The sequence below is a fragment of the Polyergus mexicanus genome, unplaced genomic scaffold (assembly GCF_030449975.1).
Source record: "Polyergus mexicanus isolate NDT 795.1 unplaced genomic scaffold, iyPolMexi1.0 SCAF_21, whole genome shotgun sequence".
NCBI classification, from domain to species: Eukaryota; Metazoa; Arthropoda; class Insecta; order Hymenoptera; family Formicidae; genus Polyergus; species Polyergus mexicanus.
Window position 1 is genome coordinate 1520617 of NW_027223341.1, and position 18712 is coordinate 1539328.

An 18712-nucleotide genomic window follows, 5' to 3' on the forward strand; every position below is an offset into this window, starting at 1 on the left:
TTATTTTTTTATTCAGTACTTTTTGAGTTATTTTATATTTTAATCTGACATCTTTTGATATAAAAAATTAAATATCTCATAAAATAGTTAATTTTTGATAATCTTACCGTAATACTTTTATGTACAGAATAATGAGACAAATCAATTAGTATAAAAAAATAATAGTTTTAAAAAAACTTATTTACGATGTATTTTTTTAAATTTTTTTTTTTTTTTTTTGCACTAATTGATTTGTCTCATTATTCTGTACATAAAAGTATTACGTAAGATTATCGAAAACTGAATATTTTATGAGATATTTAATTTTTTATATCAAAAGGTGTCAGATCAAAATATAAAATAACTCAAAAAGTACTGAATAAAAAAATAGTTTATTATAATGTTTTGGAAAGCTCTTGACATCAGCTACAAGAATACTAAATAAAAAATGGGGGTTTCAATTTAAGATTTTAAAGTTGATCTTCACGTGACCTTCAAATGATTTTTTAAGATCAAATCATTGTCACCATCTTATGGCCCCCTTGAAGCCACACAACTTTTGTTTGAAACATTTTTCGATTTAACGCAGTGTTTCTGAGATATTTGAGTGGGTCCTTTAAAATCGGACACCCTGTATATATATAATTGCAGTAATTCTCTGTACGGTCGCACAATCGCGTATTCTACTTAGTGGACTACATTCTGGACCGCCATCGGTGTCTTTTTTTCTACCCGCACTTTATCACATCGTTATTCTTTTTTTGCACGATTTCCCCTACCGTGAGATCAAGTTCCCGTTTTTACGTAGTTCGAGAGACCACGATCATGTGTGTCTCCATTTTTACATTCTCCTTGCCTGAACTTCGATCGAAGAAAGTATTACGCTCTTCGATCCATGAAGAATCGTCTGATTCCCCTTTCGTCTGTGCAACGAAAGGGCCAACCATCGCGATTCGAACGCTCGTAAATAATGTTCGGACCGATCGCCACAACGCGCCGATATGATTATTTTTAGGAACGTGCGCGCTGTACCGTCGATTACACCGTTGGAATTGGGTTTAAACGACGCGCCCCGAATATCGCTTCGTTTGCGATAAACGAGAGTCGGTAACGAGAGCAACACGCTTCTCTTAAGGATCTCCGGAACCTATCATCTTCTCGCGCCGCGCCGAGAGAGACTCGATCGTGCCACCCGATAATTGATACATACTTAACAAGGGTCGGCGCGGGAGCGTAATTAAGAACGTGCTGGCGAATTTATGGCAGCTCTCTCTGGGACGTGTTATTAAATACGAACGATCGTTGCCGCGTACACTTGCCGATATGACGATCGGAATTTTTCATAAGTCACACATAGCATTGAATGACTTACATTACATTTCAGAACATATCCATAAAATGGAAGAGCAATGCATATACAGGGTGTAACAGAGCGACCGTATCAGCAGTTTTTTGAGGAAACAACGCATTTTCGTGAAAAATGTTTCATGCAAAAGTTGCAGAGCTCTAAAATGCGTTGTTTCCTCAAGAAACTGCTGATACGGGCGCTCTGTTACACCCTGTATATTTCAAATATTAGAAATAAAAAGAAAAACCATTATACAGAGTGTCCCGAAATTAAATGTCAAAGCTTTGAGAGCGTGTGAAGGTAAACTAAAAAAAAAAAGTTTTTTTAAAAAATTTTTTGTTTTGAAGAAAACCACAAAAAAAAATTTCACTAAAAAACTTAAAACAAACTAAAATTTATCGAAAAATATCATGATAAAAGTTGTAGAATATGGAATTAAGAAAAGAGATTGAATTAAAATCCTCATGAAATAAAATGAGAGGATTGTAAATAAATATACGATAGCGCGAGATTATTGTGTGTGTGTGTGTGTGTATCTATTCTGTTTATTTAAATATTTATTATTTAAATAAATGAGAGCTTTTTATGTTTCACTCATTTACTTATTTATGTACACTTATTTATTCATATTATCATTTCCTTAATGACAGCAGAAATGTAAACGTAAACTAAAATACAATAATCTTGCCTTGTCGCGTATTCATTTATAATCTTCTAATTTTACTTCAGAATTCTAACTCACTCTCTTTTCTTAATTCCATGCTCTACAATTTTTATCTCACGGTAATTTTTGATAAATCTAATAATTTTAGTTTTTTTTTTTTTTTTTAATTTTTGGGTGGAAAATTTTGTTGTTTCTTTTTTGTTTTTCTTCAAAACAAAGCAAAAACGAGTAAATCTCTAAAGGACTTTTTTTCTTAGTTTATCGTTCTCGTACACGCTCCCGAAGTTTTGATATTTAATTTCGACCTATATATTGCGCGAAAAAGTTAAAAAACCAAGCAGCCATATCAAGGTTCCGTGCTACTTGACATACACTAAGAAAAATATTTAAAAAAATTACATGAATAATAAGTATAAAATTACACAATAAATAATAGGAATGTATAACAATTCTGTTGTTTATTGTATAATTTTATATTTATATTTCATATACACTCTTTTGATATTAAACTTTTTTGCTCTTAAGATGTGACAAATTTATAAAAAATAAACAAAATTCTTGATTAAACTTGAATATTTCTTTAACAAAATATATCACGCTATAAATGTATAACAATATATAATATTATAATATAAGACGCATTTTAAAATATTACTGATTGAACAACTATTGTCATTAACTGATCCCTTCGATGAGATTTTCCCTTTTGATTTGCAATCATATTATACTTTTAACCGCTTTTAACTATCAATAACTATTCACAGTTATTTTTCATTTATAATACACTGATTAATAATATACTAATTTCATTTAAGATACTAATTTTACATATGTTTTTACAGTGTATAGTGGACAAGGTATTTTCTTTCTAAAGGAAAGACACAAGAGAGACCGAGAAATAAATTAAAGATTTGACTCACCATTAAACGGAAGGACGAGTGGAATTTGCAGGGACGGCGGGTAAATAATCGATGTGTATCGCCGAATGTTTCCATTGCGGGGAGAGGAATTGACAAGGCGCTATCTCGAAGAAGCTTCTCCGAAGCGTGGCGAATCAAGTCCGGTCCTCGTCTCACGGTCGAAGCAATAAATTCACGGATACGGATCGACGAGTCGACGAGAAAAATGGCCGCGAAAGATGCCAAGATGCAACGCCTTTTCCTCGATTCGCCATGTATGGAAATGCAAGCACGCGAGGCTGTTCCTGTATTCCATCTTGTTACCGCAGAATATAGATCCAGCTGATACAAGCGCGCATTATTTGACGCAGATCCGCCTAGCGTGAAAGATATGATACAATCCGAGAAACGACCTGGAAAGAGAAAAAAAGAAAAGGATTAGATATACATAGAATTAGAATTCCTGTGAAGGCGGTCCTTCCTGCTTAAAATCTTGGATACAAAATGATAGAAAATTTATCTATCATATCTTATGGCGATTTTGAATCCCTTATTTCACAACTGACTTATGAAATTTCGTAAATGTATTGTATCATATATATATATATATATATATATATATATATATATATATATATATATATATATATATATATTATCAACTAATTATACAAACATTCATATTCGATATGGTTAAAAAGAATAGTATCATGAAATATGATTAAACTACATATAAATATTCAATTTTTATCAGACTCATTTTGTAACCATTATAAGCAGGATTGTTATGAAAAAATATTATATAAGCAGTTTATCATAAAATAATAATAAATATACGATGCAATATTTCCTATATGATTGAAATACAAACGCGACGCGTAGAACGGATAAGTAACGCGAAACGCAAAGCACACTCGATGCCGTTAAACGAATTGATATTTGTCTCGAAAGTACGCAACGTCAACTTCATGCACGTACATGGAGCGCTGTTGACGGCTAATGTTCGAATTAAATCGAATTACTCGCATTGAAATGATTACATCAATTATATGTTCCGAATGTTCAAGCCGATCGGGAAATTACGGCTAATCATGATTAATTAACGCAACACGATAATTACCTGTCACTTTATGCGATTCTCCCGACATTCTTTATTAATATAAACGCGAAACGTAGAATGGATAAATAAAGACTGCACGTGTCAATCCAGCGTTGCGTCAAAGTTAGAAAGAGAAAGAGAGCTTTGGAAAGTCCTCTTTCTCTCTCTCTCTCTCAAACATAGGAGTAAATCAAATATGGAAACGATTTTACCTTTTTCCTGCAGATTAATATTTCATTCTTTATCCATAATCTATATATTTTCTCGAGCACGCGTTTACATGTCTATATATTCTTTTATCTAGAAATATACGCGTTGTCTAATAAGCGGTATATTTAGGAAACTCACGCAAGCTACAACTTATTTGCGTTAATTATCGACAAAATGCACACATCATTTGTGAGTAAGTTACATCTGCAAGCTCCGAGGGTAACTCGTGGAATCTTTATTATCATATAATCAAATTCAATTCACGGAGATAAATGTTTCATTGCTGGATAAGCTTGTACAGATGTCGCAATTGTTGTTAAAGAATTGCACGTCCCTCTGCAATATTGTGTATAACCTTTCATTATTATTTGTATTTTGTATCATTGGCATATGGTCGTTAGAGAGTGTGAGACGTAGGACTCGAGAAAATTACAGATTACGAGATTATGGAGAAATATATAAAGTCGCTATTGGAAGAAAATGGCAAATCACAATTGTTTGGTATACTGGTCGCTGTGTTTGCTATTATTATAACATTAGGTAATTACATGTTTATCAAGTTGCCATAACACTATTACATTCAATATATTTTTATATTAAAGATAAACATACATGATTGCTGTACATATTTCTATTACGCTTACAAAGTATCTTCAGAGTTACTATAACTTTTTCTATAATTCATGGAAAATATATTCTTATTTTTTTTCTTTTTATTTAAATAAACTATACACAGTTTGTTTTAAGAATAATGTTGATTGAATTAATAACGAAAAAAGATTCTTTCCATTGTCTTTATATCGAAACTATTTTCCTACATTTAATATATATTGATTAAAATATAATATCTCAATCAACATATAATTTTTGCAGTTTTATTTGCACTCTGGCGCAAAAGAAAAGGTGCAGGTCATAATATACTTTTAACAGGTCTTAGTGACAGTGGGAAAACATTGATCTATGCAAGATTATTATGTTCTAAATTTGTCAAAACATATACATCTGTTAAGGAAAATATAGGAGATGTTGCAATCAATAATGTAAGTTTTAAGCAATATTTTATGAAATATTAAGAGTCTGATTATATATTTATTGTAATCATTCTTATAAAATTATTTATTTTAGAGTTCTCTGAAAATAGTGGATATTCCTGGAGATGAGCGACTGCGCAGCAAATACTTTGAAAAGTATAAATCATCTGCCAGAGGTCTGGTTTACGTGATTGATTCAGTGACTATTCAGAAGGAGATTAGAGATGTAGCTGAGTAAGTATAAATTCGATAAGTTTAACTAAATGCTATTGATTTGAAATAATAAATCTTAACATATCTAATAGTTCATATTTTTTTCTTTCTTTCCAGATATTTGTATAATGTGTTATCAGATTCTAATATACAGAAAGTTCCCATTCTTATATTATGTAATAAACAGGATCAAACTATGGCCAAGGGATGCATGGTGATAAGAGCAATGTTAGAAAAGGAAATAAATCTGCTGCGAATGACAAAGACTAATCAGTTAGAAGCCACAGATGCATCTTCAGCTAATGTCTTCCTTGGAAAACAGGGAAAAGATTTCGAATTTTCTCATTTGGATTCGCACATTGATTTTGCAGAATCATATGCATTTAATAAAGATTCTCAAACATCGGCCGATATCGAGGAACTTAACAAGTGGTTACATAAAGTTGCCTAATAATGTAAACCAGATTTTGTTAAATATAAATTATTCATTTGTAAATAATTTTTGGATCGTACGTGAACTTTTTTCGATAGAGAAAAAAAATAATACACATGTGACCGATCAACGATATGTATATCTAGATCGGTCAAAAAATTACTGCTCGATGCTGCCATCTGACCCGATCACCGTGCGAGTTTTCGCATGTCGAAAAGTCGTATGCGGTGAGATTTTGCCGCCTGGTTTTCCGATACGATTAGGTTATCATCTGTTATCGTGTATTGGTGTACCTCGATGCTTCAAGTTATCACTTCTATTTGCAATCAGGTAAGACCAGCTCTCGATGATATACGACAACTGGGAATCGGTTTGAGTTTTCTTTGCTTCAATCGACGCCGAACGGTTCTTTTTGGAACAGACAGTAGTAACGTATATACGCTATTTAACCCATGAACTCTGCAAAACTTATAATAATAAAAAAAAATTATAATAAATGCGTTAGAGAAGCTTTCTTTATTTAGAGAGCCTTCATTATTTGTATATTCTTGTTTCTTTCTTATTTACATATGTATGTAATATAAATTTATTATTTATAAAATATATGCAAAAGAAAATTTCTATCTTGTGTCTTGTGACACTGTTTTACATATTCTACATGCATTACATTTGGAACAAATCTATTAAGCTAATAATAAATTAATTGCATATTATATGCGTTTGATGTTTTGATATCAACAGCTCTATAGGTAAAATGCCAAGACCAAGGCTGTTTACACGCTCTGTTCTAACCAGACGTCCAATCAACATGACATTAAATTTAGAGTGTACAGAGGAGCCTCTGAGTGAAGCACAATTGATATCAACGACAAAACTCAAAGAGGATTACGATAAGGTAAATATCGATTTATTATTTTTTAGTAATGTACATATGTATTTTCTGTCATGATCTTGATTCTGATATGATCTTTTCTGTCAGGTTACAGCTATATTAGAAGAACTAGTTAAAGATCATGGTGGTAAATTGGTATGTCAAGCAGGCGTTGTCAGTGGTTATCAGTATACATTGTAAGTATATAATTATGGGAGAAAATGAAAATTTAGTATTCAATGTTAATATATTTATGTTAACATTTGTAGACCTACAAACCCAACAGCAACATCGACAGTAATTCAGAACAATCCTAAGATTTTAAATGTTGTAAGTATTTCACTGAGTTTTACATTATGAAACATATTAAAAAATTTATATATATATATAAAGAAATATTTTTTTTATTTTTAGGCACAGCAAAACAAAAATTCAACTCCAATTAAACTAAATATTGGTAATCCAACTGGATCTCAAGGGAATATTCAGCTAGTAGTTGATCCACGTATGGGAGTCATTGTGGGATCTGTTACACAAACTCAAGGTAACAAGCTATTTATATAATTAGAATTATATATATAAAGTTGTGTGATTGAAATTATATAAAATAAATAAGATCTTTTTCAGGAACAACTACTACAACTACATCTGTGGTTTCAACCGCTGCACAACCTCAACAAGAAAATGTATTGTTAATTTAATTTGTATATTCGTTTTTTTTTTTATTATTATTATTATTATTATTATTATTATTATTATTATTATTGAAGTCTAAACTTTCATTAAAATACTAATTACATATTAATTTTCTTTAGTACAAGTATACCAGATCTGGACGGAGGACAAAAGTTCTTCAGTCACAACAACCTGATATTATAGAGGAGGTATTTTTATGAAAATAAAAATAGAAATAGAAAAAAGAATTCTTTACATTTTGTATTCTGTAATCAATGAGTACATGAGTATCATATTTTCTTATAGCCTGCATCCACAGTTACTCGTTTGAGACCAAAGATTGGACCAGCAACGCATGTTGTTACATCAAGTAAAAATATAACTACATTTTTTAAATTAATATTATTGCATGAGGATAACTAATAAAATATATTACATAATATTGATATATAATATTGATTCTTCAGCTGCTACTATTCCACAAGGTACGACAAATCTTAGGATAAAAACTGTTAATAAGCATCAATCAGTAAGTCAACCAACTGTCAAACCTACTGAGCACACTAGTATAGGAGGAATATCTGTTGGCTTTAATACAGGTTAAAACAAAATATTGCGATGTTAATATATTGGCTAATTAATAATACTCATTATTGAATGTTTTGTAGTCAGTGAACAGATTGATGAAGCTAAGAAGAACCAGCCTGATGGCAGAGAATTTACGTTTAACAAAACTACTGGCGGTCGAACTTTTCCATCCCTAGTAGTAGTAGCAAGACCAAATTTACATAGCAAAGATATCGGATCGCAAATTGCACAAAAAGAAAGACAAGCATTAGGTATAAAAATTTTTTTTATGTTTACTACTGTGTATAACAATATAATATTAAATACAGTTGTAATAATTAACGAAATTTTTTAGATGCTAAAGTTAAAAGTGTGCTCATGTTTTCTGCTACGAAATTCGCCGAATGGTTAATACAGCAAGGTTTAGTAAGATCGGAACAATATTGTTTGCAACATAGCTCAAATTATCAAAAGACTAAACTCAAGTTAGGAATGTACAGCGATCAAGGAACATTCCCTTATTCTGGCGGTTATGTTTGGATATCTAGTTGTTGTCCTGACAGATTTGTTTCCGTTTTTTCTGGTTCTCTCTTTCAAGGGGCTCCTTACACACCTACAGTTCTGTTAAAGTTGATTTATCATTGGGCATGTCAGACTAATGTGCAAAATGTAGTCTCCTGGGTGAAAGTGTCTAATATATATTTGAAAAACTTTTATACGAATCTACGTAGTATTTGTACAGCAGCAGTATGGGACAAGAGTCATAAAATGGGCGGTAAAAATTCAGTGATACAGATTGGTGTAATTAGTCTGGGTACCACATCGCAAGATGGACATTTGCGACAGGTGAAATATCTTGACATCTTGACATCTTAATAGAGATCCTTTATGTAATTCGGCTCCCATATCTAGGTTAAAGTCGAGGTTCTTGGTGTTCTGGATCCATCTACATTGGACATACGATTGCGCGCTTGCGAACCAATGCAGAACGGAGATAGGTCATTCAAAAGACGATTTAATAATATCTTACACCCGTTGAAAGAATGGGTTCATACAGATTCGAAAATAATGACTGACTTTACTGTTGACAAAAGTACCCTGCATGATATGGGCTACAATCATGTCATGCAATCTGCATTTGCAGAACAGACATCTAGAAACTTCATGAGTAATTACCATATTATGGAATATCTTAGAAAAATTGTGCCAAGAATGTTTCAAAACACGTTGAGTTTGCTTAGTAGACAAATGATACAACAGTTCTTAGATGAGTTAATATGGAGAGAGATGTATGGAGGTACATCGGAACGTGCGTTTGACAATATTATTCGACACATCGCAGAACAAACCAAACTCGATTCCAGTAAGTAGTAAAATAATTTTATTATTCTGACAAAATAATAACTTTTCATTGTCCATGTATTCAGTATTCTTGCATCTTCAAATAAATTAATAAGATTATATATCTTTTTAGGCGACAATCTGTTGGATCGTTTAACAAAAATCGCTGCTAATCCATTTCATAATTGGTCTTATTCACCCAACCAATCAATAATAGATACAGGGATATCAGTTATATCCACAAAAGATTCAATTCCAATAACTGATGTAGCATCGTCTCAGAACATTAAAATCCCTGATATGATTCCAGTAAAACCTAGTCTGAAACGGGGAAGAAAACGGATTCATTCTGTAACAACTTCGGAACACGAACTACAAAGAACTGCGATCGATTTCAAGAATAATAAAGAAAAAGATGATAAAGACGAAAAGGAATCGAAAGATCAAATTCAGCTCCAAGAATTGTATTATGCTACAATGGAAGGTGATAAGAACCTAATTTTAAAGGAACGCAGATCTCCATTATATTTCAAGGTTCGTTTGAAGCTTACTAGTTTGAAAAGTCATACTATATCAGCATATTTTGTAACGCCTGAGATATATATATCTTTTTGACTTAGTGTTTCCTCTGCACGACGGTGATGAGATCTAATACCGAAGTGATGGAGCATATGGTTAGTCATGTACCCCCGCAAGTACCTGGTCAATCGGAATTGTCGGTATGCCGCTACTGTTGCACCGCGCTTTCATCGCAGCATCAAATGCTTACACATGTGACAGAAACACACAGCAATTTTGGTCATTCTGATGGTCTCATGGTAGTTTGCGCTATTTGTGAAGAGAAATTCGGTAAGTTAACATATCGATATTTCCCATACCCGTTTTACAATTGCTCATAATTATGAAAATTAAGAAATTAAATGATTAAAAAAATATATATATATACCATGAGAAAGAAGTTGAGAGAATTACTTTTCTTATGTACGTTTCTTGTTTAGGAAAAAGCAAATCGTTAATCGAGCACTTGTCATTAATGCATTGTCCTTCGGAGATGCCATATCGTTGCGAAAGTTGCGGTTATCGCACGTCCAGTCATAAGGATGTCATAGATCATTATTATAAAGTCCATGATAAAGGCGAAGGATTACAATGCCCTTACTGCCTCAAGGTAAGAATAAAAAAACTGTCATACTGCGAATATATTTCTCTTTTCTAGCTTATTAATATGGATTAAACAAATGATACTATTGCGAAAAGGTAATACAATTTGTGAACGAGGGTAATCCGAGCGCGTCCAATGTTCATGTTTACTTGTCCCACATGCAAAGGCACATTGTAAGAAGGGATCAAGGAAAAGGCAATAAGTGTTCAAAATGTTGTCTCTGGTTCAATCAAAAAAGTTCGTTGACGATACATCAGCGAGAATTACATGACTATGTCTTTAATTCAAGTAAGTATGTATTTATAAACCTACGCTATATATTATAAAACAACTTGATATATAACAAAAAAGTTGTTATAAAATCTTGATGATAGTATAAAATTCCGATATAGTTAATAGAATTATTAGAAAACACTACGTTTTATATATATATATATATATATATATATATATATATATATGTATATATATATATATATGCGTGTAGGTGCGCGCGCGCGCGCGTGTATAAACTGAATACACAACATCACCATATATTGATTTTATTATTTTACTATACTACTTTTTAGTAATACATGTAAAATTAAAATTGCAACATATTTCATTAATGCATATTATTATATCTTGGAAATTTGTAGGATATTTTAAAAACAAAACAGGAATCTCTATAATATAAGGATCTCTATAATAAAGGAATCTATAATATAATAACCCCGTTAATAATTTAATTGATTAACCAGAACTGAAATGTAAAGTTAATTATACTTTATATGTATATTTCTCATATTGGTTGTATCTCATTTTTATTTCTATTTTGAATATATTTTTCTTATTTATTGTGTGAAAAGATTATTGTTTCTATTTTATTTAATAGTGTAACAAATATTTACAGAAGCGTTACCATATTCTGCTAGTAAAAGTGGAATAATGGTCCCAAAAGAACGACCAGAAATGATACGATTTACTATAGATAGTCCACCGCCCGAGTTACCACCGGACGAAAAAATACAAAAATGGAGTACTGGTCCAATAACAGTGAACATTTCCACCAGATATTTAGCATGCCAAGAATGCGAAGAAGATATTGATGAAGAAGAGCATTATCCGTAAGCATATTATTTTAAATTCAAAATAATCTTAATAAACTATATTACATAAATCATTTAATGAACAGAGGCGAACAGCGATGTCAACAGTGCCGTTATGTCACATGCTGTTGGCGCGCATTCCAAGAACATCAACAACAAATTCATAATGAAAGGCCGAAAACCAGTTTGATCGTGCCATCTCCTTTAATTAACATCCCGCTAGAAAAAAAACTACAGTGTCCGTGCGGTTACACGTCGACTGACGGCAATCAATTAGGTATAGTAGTGGTACAAATAAATATAATATGTTATTGATACAGATTAATATAAATTGGTGTCATATTGCAGCAAGACACTTAACAAAATGTAAAAAGGTATTAGCACGTCCTATTGAAGAATCGGCACCATCTGGTATGCTCGACAGTTTAGGATTAGTTCCGAGAACCTCTTCTGAGGTATGACATATTTTTATCTATAACATTTTTTTGTTCTTATCTATCTAATTCTCATTCTTTTAATTGATTATAGGAAGCTGAAGCATATGAGAAATCCAATTCATGCAATTAAATGACAAAAACAAAAATGTAATTGCTATCAATATGAATGAAATAATTGCTGTATTAGGATGATTGAGATATATAAACATATGAAACTTTTTTGTGAAAAAAATATGTAAAACATTACTTTATCTAGTTAATAACAAGAATCTGCTATATTTAATCTTTTCACAATTTTGAATCTTTTTTTCGATTCTATAGCATTTAAAAAAATTGGAATAAAACTTTTATAAATTGTGTTATAGAATCAAAAAAGAATATTCAAAATTATTTTCTTAATCCAGACTTATTTTGTCATATCATTGTTGTACAATATTATACATTGACATTTGAATTTATGTATGTTTTTTTTAATTTGAACAGTTAATCAACGAAAAATAATAAACACGAAAAACATAATAATATAGTTTAATGCTAAGTTTTTGCTTATGTTTCAAAATACATAAGCTAAATATATACTTGTTATATATTGATATAATTAGAAAAGACATACAATAATTATTGTATGTTGTTTTGTATATTGATACTAATAGAGAATTGTGTATGTCAAATTACATACATAGGAATTATATATAAAGCAAAGGCAAGTATACTTTATAATTTACTAATATTTCCTCATTATATAAAAAATTAGTTTATGTAGTAATATAATATATAAAGTGTATTTAGTTACATATCATAATTAAACGTTTTAATTACGTTATATTTATTTTACTTACGTAATCAATAGTATATTTTAATTACATTTTGCACATAAAGGTTATTGCATTAAACAAAAACACTTGCACAGTACAGAAATCAATAAACTGTTTCAAGTAAACATATTTGATGAACAAGAAGTAATAATACAGAGTTTTATTAAATGTTTATTTAGTAATTACGTCTTCATGTATGAATAAGAAATGCATACATATTTACTTCTCATGTGTGTGTGTATTTGTGTATGTCAGAGATACGAATATATAATACTAACTGACGAGATAAAACGCACGGAATTGTTTATCAATTTAAAAACTTAAGGCAAAATTTTCGATAATTGCGTGAAGTTAACATACAATATAGTCCGTCATTCTGTACTTATCTTTATCTATATTCCTAATAAGCTATTAACACTTTTTTTTTATTCTTTTTGTGATATTTTTCATTTTTTTATATTTTTATATTTTTTATGTTGTCCATTATCAAATCAACACTAAAGAACGCATTTATTAGCAAAATCTCTTCAATGTTAACTGATTGGGGATTACCAGATACTATACTTATACTTAAGAATCTATACTATTAAAGAAAAGTTAATAAAATAATAAGGCTCTCTTATATGTATATATAACGATGAATACGATTTATAATAATCCTGTACTTCGCAATTTTAAGTAAATTGAAAAAAATATTTACGCAAAATATATTATTTTTTTAAATTATCATATAGTATAACATAATGTTTCTAATTTAAAATCTAATTTTTTTAAATGTGCTGTCCAGTAAGCACTGCTTTAGATTGGAGAGTACTGCATATTTCAAAAAGATCTCAAAGATTTTAGATTTCCATGAAAAGTCAATTCACTGGACAAAACTTTTTTTTACTTTATACTTTTGCAGTTTTTTTACTTAATAGAAATTAACTATCCACAGAACTACAAAGGAATAATTACATCTTGCAGTCACACATCTGTTGTAAAGAATATCAATTAATTTTTTATAAAGGATATCAGTGTCACTAATTTATGTATCATTAAGAAGGATGAAAAATAAACTATTGAATGAATTTCATCGGCACTCGAACAATGCAGATATTAAATCTAGATTAGATATGATCAATAATACTTATAGATAAGGAAGTGTACTTATATTAACGAAAAATATTGTGGTGATACCCAATCTGCCACGATTAACATTGAGATATATCGATAATAAATTTTCTCTAAAATTTAACAGTTTGTTGTCGCGTTCAGTTGTTAATATACGACTCCAAATTCCGTCAAATTTCGTCACGTGGGAAGCTTTGTCAGCAGCTTATATGCTCTTACAATAATTATTAACATTATGTTCAAGAGAATGAATCGATATATCCATCGAAAGCCTTTTATATACGCGTTCTACGTATTCCCGACTATGTTTTTTTCATCAAGCCTCTTAAATTTAACGCCAAGGTGTCCTCTGTGATTGCCTAATGTAAATTCTTTTTTCGCATTGTCAAATTTCTAGAATAATTTTTGTCGAAACTTATAAATCTCCGAATTTGAAACTAATAAAATGCAAATTATGATGTACATATAGCAAAACTTAAAAATATGTAAGATAAACATTGAATCATTTTTCTGAATTTTGCAATTGTCTCCTTTTCAGAATTTCAGACTCGAACTATATGTGGCGCGGTACCTGTAATATAAAATATAACAAAATTCAAATAATTATACCTAAAATAATATAATAAATGCATAAAAAAGTGAGAACTGATTATTAATGAACAGAAAGCGGTTAAATAAATCGACTAATATAAAAAAAATTGTAGAGAATTGAGAAATTTCCAATATCTCTTCTCTTGACTCAATACCTGTGCGTTAAATTTGAGAGAGGCCGAACTGCTTTGCCGATTACTCGATGGCATAGAGCATGTAGAGATTGCCAGCATCACTGCCTGGCGGTACCAAGGCATGAGTTGGTGGCAGGACCGTGAAGCCCAAGAACATGAAGGTACGAACCAGCATTGCTAGACCATAACAACAGAACGATTTAGACGGTGAATCTTTTTCGTCGACGCAAAAGTCTGTGACGTTTGTGCCAAAGAATGGCAAGCGACAAGTACCTCGATCTGATCTATCTTTACGAAGGCAGACAATGATATTGGTGCAGCGTAGTGTCTCTTCGGCATATTCTAGGAGCGAGACAAAGCCTTCTTTTGATCCTTCGGGCAGAAGACAGCTCGGTACACGAATGTATAGACAACGGCGCCACGCTACGGTCTCCCATTCGACAGATGTACTCTCGGTTAAGTGGAGAGTGAATGTTAGACGCAATGGTTCGTTACTTCTTACAGCTTTCAACAATTCATCCTCCTGTGTATCGTGACAAAGAAAATTAAAACTTTACTCGTCCATCGGAAATATATACTTTATTTCGCATTCGCGCAATCATAAAAAAATTATTTCTCGTTTCTAAAAGTGGTTTCTACCTCCTCCTTAAAGTACGTACTTGCACAATGTGGGAGCTCACAGAGAGCTGACTCTGCTTGATCCCCACGCCGCGGCTCTCTGTGTTGACTGTAGATACAGACAATGCGGCATGGGGCACATCAGGACCACCACAGAGGCCCCACGCCCAGCGTTATACAGTAATGCTGTTGCAGTCTAGAACCTTCTTCTAGGCTCTCGTCCATGCATTTACTAGACATTTCACTGGAACATTTTTAATTATTAGAAATATTAATCTTAACTTTTACATTAATCATAAATCTAATTGTAAGTTCAAAAAGAGTTTAATTATATATAATTAGCATACAGAATGTATATAAGAATGTAAGAATGCGTGCGAAAATCGTTCAGGATTATGGAAACAGAGGAAAAAAAATTAATAAATTAATACGCAAATGTATTATTTATTTTTTCAGCGTATATATAAATGTTTGATCGACATCATGAGATAAGGGATGTTATTCTTTAAAGAGAGGATGACGTGTTTGGAGCATAAACAGTACATAGATGCCAAGAATCTTGAAATTGTTGATGGAGTACTTATGTAAGTTCAAAATACGTTTTTTTTTTTTTCCATCTTTCCTCCAATCGATACAATCAATTTATTTCAAGAATTAGATAAACCGTACGATACATAGTTTTGTATTAGATTTTTCTATTGATAATTTCACGATGAAAATGCACGACTACAAGAATAATAAAGATCATCAACACTTTAACCGACGTTACATCGATAATATGCCGTTTCCTTGAGATCATTTCCTAGAGACACACAATAAAGAAACGTGGAATGTCTACCTTGGCATTATTAGCGGAAATTTCTGCTGTGACGCAGCAAAATCGACAGGGAGTGTTTAATAATGACGCGTGGCGATGATCCGACCGGTCGCGCGACCAGATCTTTGAGAAAACAATTACATTCACACGCGGTTAAAGGTAAAATGAGCGACTGCTGTGCCGCGCGGCCGACGTACGCGATTTATAAGATGTGTACAACGCGTGGACGGACCGCATTACCGGACCGTTATTGTCGGCCACCGTATCGGCGTCATTAAAATGGGCATCTCGCCAAACAAATAACGCGTATATTGCGCTTTGCAACCGAGAGAAACCGATTGCTTTTGCTTACATATTTTACATTTCTGGCCCGATACTTCGCGACACGTGCTAAATGTAACGGTGTTTCGCCTATTGACATTGGTAAATGTCGGTGCTTACGTAAGTAAGCTGTGAGTGTGCACTTGCAATATTTTGTAAACGAGCAATTTAATTGTGCATCGGGCAACAATTTATAAATATTCTCGGCTACTCTTGCTGCGCAGTATCCAACAGATAATACGAATAGTCAATCTTCAAACCACAATCATATCATCGTCTCATACGTTAGCATTTTTTAAACATATTAATATATTATATAAATTTGTAGTAACAAAATTTACACGATAAATATCCCATGTTTTGGATATTGTGATTAATAATTCGTTAGATTTATCAATGCGTGGATCTGATAGAGAGAGAGAAAGAAAGAAAGAGTATTGATATATTATCAATATTTATTAAATGGTTTTCCTTCAAGTGTTATGTTCCTTATTTAAAATACTCTGATTACAATCAGTACTCGAGATTGCAATTTTAGAATTGGAATTATGAAAAATCGATGAATCGACAATAATTTTATTGATAATATCAATTGTGTACGATCAGTTTAATATATAACACAGACTCAATCTTTTCTACTGTACGATATAAAAACGTATAATCGACAAATGAAATATGTTGCATATTTTATTTCTACATCTACATTAACTTTAATTTAAAATGATGCGATAATAAATTTTATGCGGGATTTTTATTATAATTAGTACTAAATGTATGAAAAATGTCAAGTCTTCAATAAAAGTCGAAGATATGATTAAAAGCAGTTTCCAAGTTCAAATGTTATCGATACATAACAATAGGTCATCTATTTACGTTCAAATGTTTAATATAGCATAATAATATTCATTATCTGTTGCGATATGTCAGAATGGGATAAAACCGGACTATACGCCGCATTGTTCGATATCTAATTTAACAAAAAAACAAAATATATATATATGTAATTATACACATATCTTACGTATAAGAATGAAGCACAAAAGACAAAATTTAACTAGAATAAATCTATTGCCTCTGTTCCGTGACAGTTCGCGCAACGACCTTGCGTGTTTCTGTGCTCAGAGCTCCGTTCGGGTTTTATTATTCTCTCTGGAAGCTTCTCGGAGTCGATTGGTAAATTTGATTAGAGGCGCTCTCAAGCTTCTGATATAACCATCAATTGTATTCTTCCACGAGACAAAATGTTTTTGTGCCAATAATATTGTTCGTGATGAATCGTTTGACGTAGCAACTCGCGCTAAAGTAAATACATTGAACGAACCATAGGAACGTTTTTGCATTTGTTTTATGTATATATTATTTTTTATTGATTAAAATGAAAACTCAATTGTAAAAAGGAAGAAAAAATACAATGTGCGAATATTACAAAATTCGTATTTGTATTATATTCGTTATTTGAAAGAATATATATTTGCCGTTGCACGAACAAGAGAATGACTCGTTGCACTTATTATTCATAACTATTAGCCACAATAAGGTGACTCGCTAAATACAATTCATACAATTGGTAGAAATTACATAAGAAATATTTGCGCAATAACGAGAAACTGTTTGAAATAGCATTTTAGAATTATCAATAATGAAACATTTTCCTTATCACATAGGAATGTGAGTAATAATGTTAAAAATAGATAACGATATTTACAGTATATTAATAATCGATTGTGCACTTGTATTAAGAATGTAGATTTTATTATAAAATTTATTGTATTTATTTATTAAGAAAATTATTGAAATTTTTTAAGAATTATAAATAAACTGTAGATAAAATACATGTTTAGTGGCGAAATAATGTAATTTGTTCACAGCAAAGTAATTGAAGCTTAAAAGACAGAACTCCATCTATTGTCCGCGTATCATTGCGATATGAGCATGATTTCGCATCATGTTAGCGTTCATCAGCGTTATCACGTGTGTTATCGTCTTAGAGAGAGAGAAAAAAAAAGAATACAATTTAATGAAATGACGAGTCATCGTGCATTTTTTTTCTCTTTATTCGTCTCAATCGTTTAGAACAATTGATAACGAATTCGATCGCAGCTTTGCAAAAATCGTGTTTTGTTCGCGATGATCGAAAGATGTAATCATAAGATAAAAGACAAAGCGATTTTGCTGACTAAGTGTATCGATTGACCGAGACACGAGGTAACCTGACGTGTAAAAAAAAAAGCACAAAGCCAATGTCGCTGCTTCAACGGCCTACCGTTCGTGTTTCACACGAATGAG

General features: G+C 31.5%; 3 protein-coding genes across 3 annotated transcripts; 2 read left to right on the plus strand and 1 right to left on the minus strand.

Moving 5' to 3' along the window:
* Positions 1–4523: 4523 nt before the first annotated feature.
* Positions 4524–5894, plus strand: Srprbeta (signal recognition particle receptor beta). The gene is made up of 4 exons (XM_070312149.1): positions 4524–4739; positions 5073–5239; positions 5325–5464; positions 5561–5894. Exons 1-4 carry the CDS (start codon positions 4646–4648, stop codon positions 5892–5894), a joined length of 735 nt encoding a protein of 244 aa, XP_070168250.1. The 5' UTR covers positions 4524–4645.
* Positions 5895–6045: 151 nt separating this feature from the next.
* Positions 6046–12340, plus strand: Row (relative of woc). The gene is made up of 20 exons (XM_070312148.1): positions 6046–6206; positions 6618–6771; positions 6856–6944; positions 7017–7077; positions 7162–7291; positions 7375–7433; positions 7563–7631; positions 7729–7792; positions 7890–8021; positions 8091–8261; positions 8345–8835; positions 8902–9352; positions 9464–9864; positions 9951–10179; positions 10329–10498; positions 10588–10780; positions 11385–11598; positions 11667–11857; positions 11929–12035; positions 12109–12340. The coding sequence occupies exons 1-20, from the start codon at positions 6046–6048 to the stop codon at positions 12145–12147; spliced, it is 3576 nt and encodes a 1191-aa protein (XP_070168249.1). The 3' UTR covers positions 12148–12340.
* Positions 12341–14050: 1710 nt separating this feature from the next.
* On the minus strand, positions 14051–15461 carry Oda (Ornithine decarboxylase antizyme; the record flags this gene model as incomplete). The annotated part of the gene is made up of 4 exons (XM_070312199.1): positions 14051–14516; positions 14692–14847; positions 14944–15193; positions 15330–15461. Coding segments are annotated over 3 exons (498 nt in total), but the record flags the coding sequence as incomplete, so codon positions are not given.
* Positions 15462–18712: the final 3251 nt, after the last annotated feature.

What these genes read in the sequence shown, in the direction of transcription:
- Srprbeta (XM_070312149.1), top strand. Translation starts at nt 4,646, where the DNA reads ATGGAGAAATATATAAAGTCGCTATTGGAAGAAAATGGCAAATCACAA. An exon ending in TGCTATTATTATAACATTAG is followed by an intron (nt 4,740 to 5,072) that starts GTAATTACATGT and finishes TAATTTTTGCAG; the next exon opens with TTTTATTTGCACTCTGGCGC. An exon ending in GAGATTAGAGATGTAGCTGA is followed by an intron (nt 5,465 to 5,560) that starts GTAAGTATAAAT and finishes CTTTCTTTCCAG; the next exon opens with ATATTTGTATAATGTGTTAT.
- Row (XM_070312148.1), top strand. Translation starts at nt 6,046, where the DNA reads ATGCTGCCATCTGACCCGATCACCGTGCGAGTTTTCGCATGTCGAAAA. An exon ending in AAGATGGACATTTGCGACAG is followed by an intron (nt 8,836 to 8,901) that starts GTGAAATATCTT and finishes TCCCATATCTAG; the next exon opens with GTTAAAGTCGAGGTTCTTGG. An exon ending in TGACTATGTCTTTAATTCAA is followed by an intron (nt 10,781 to 11,384) that starts GTAAGTATGTAT and finishes AAATATTTACAG; the next exon opens with AAGCGTTACCATATTCTGCT.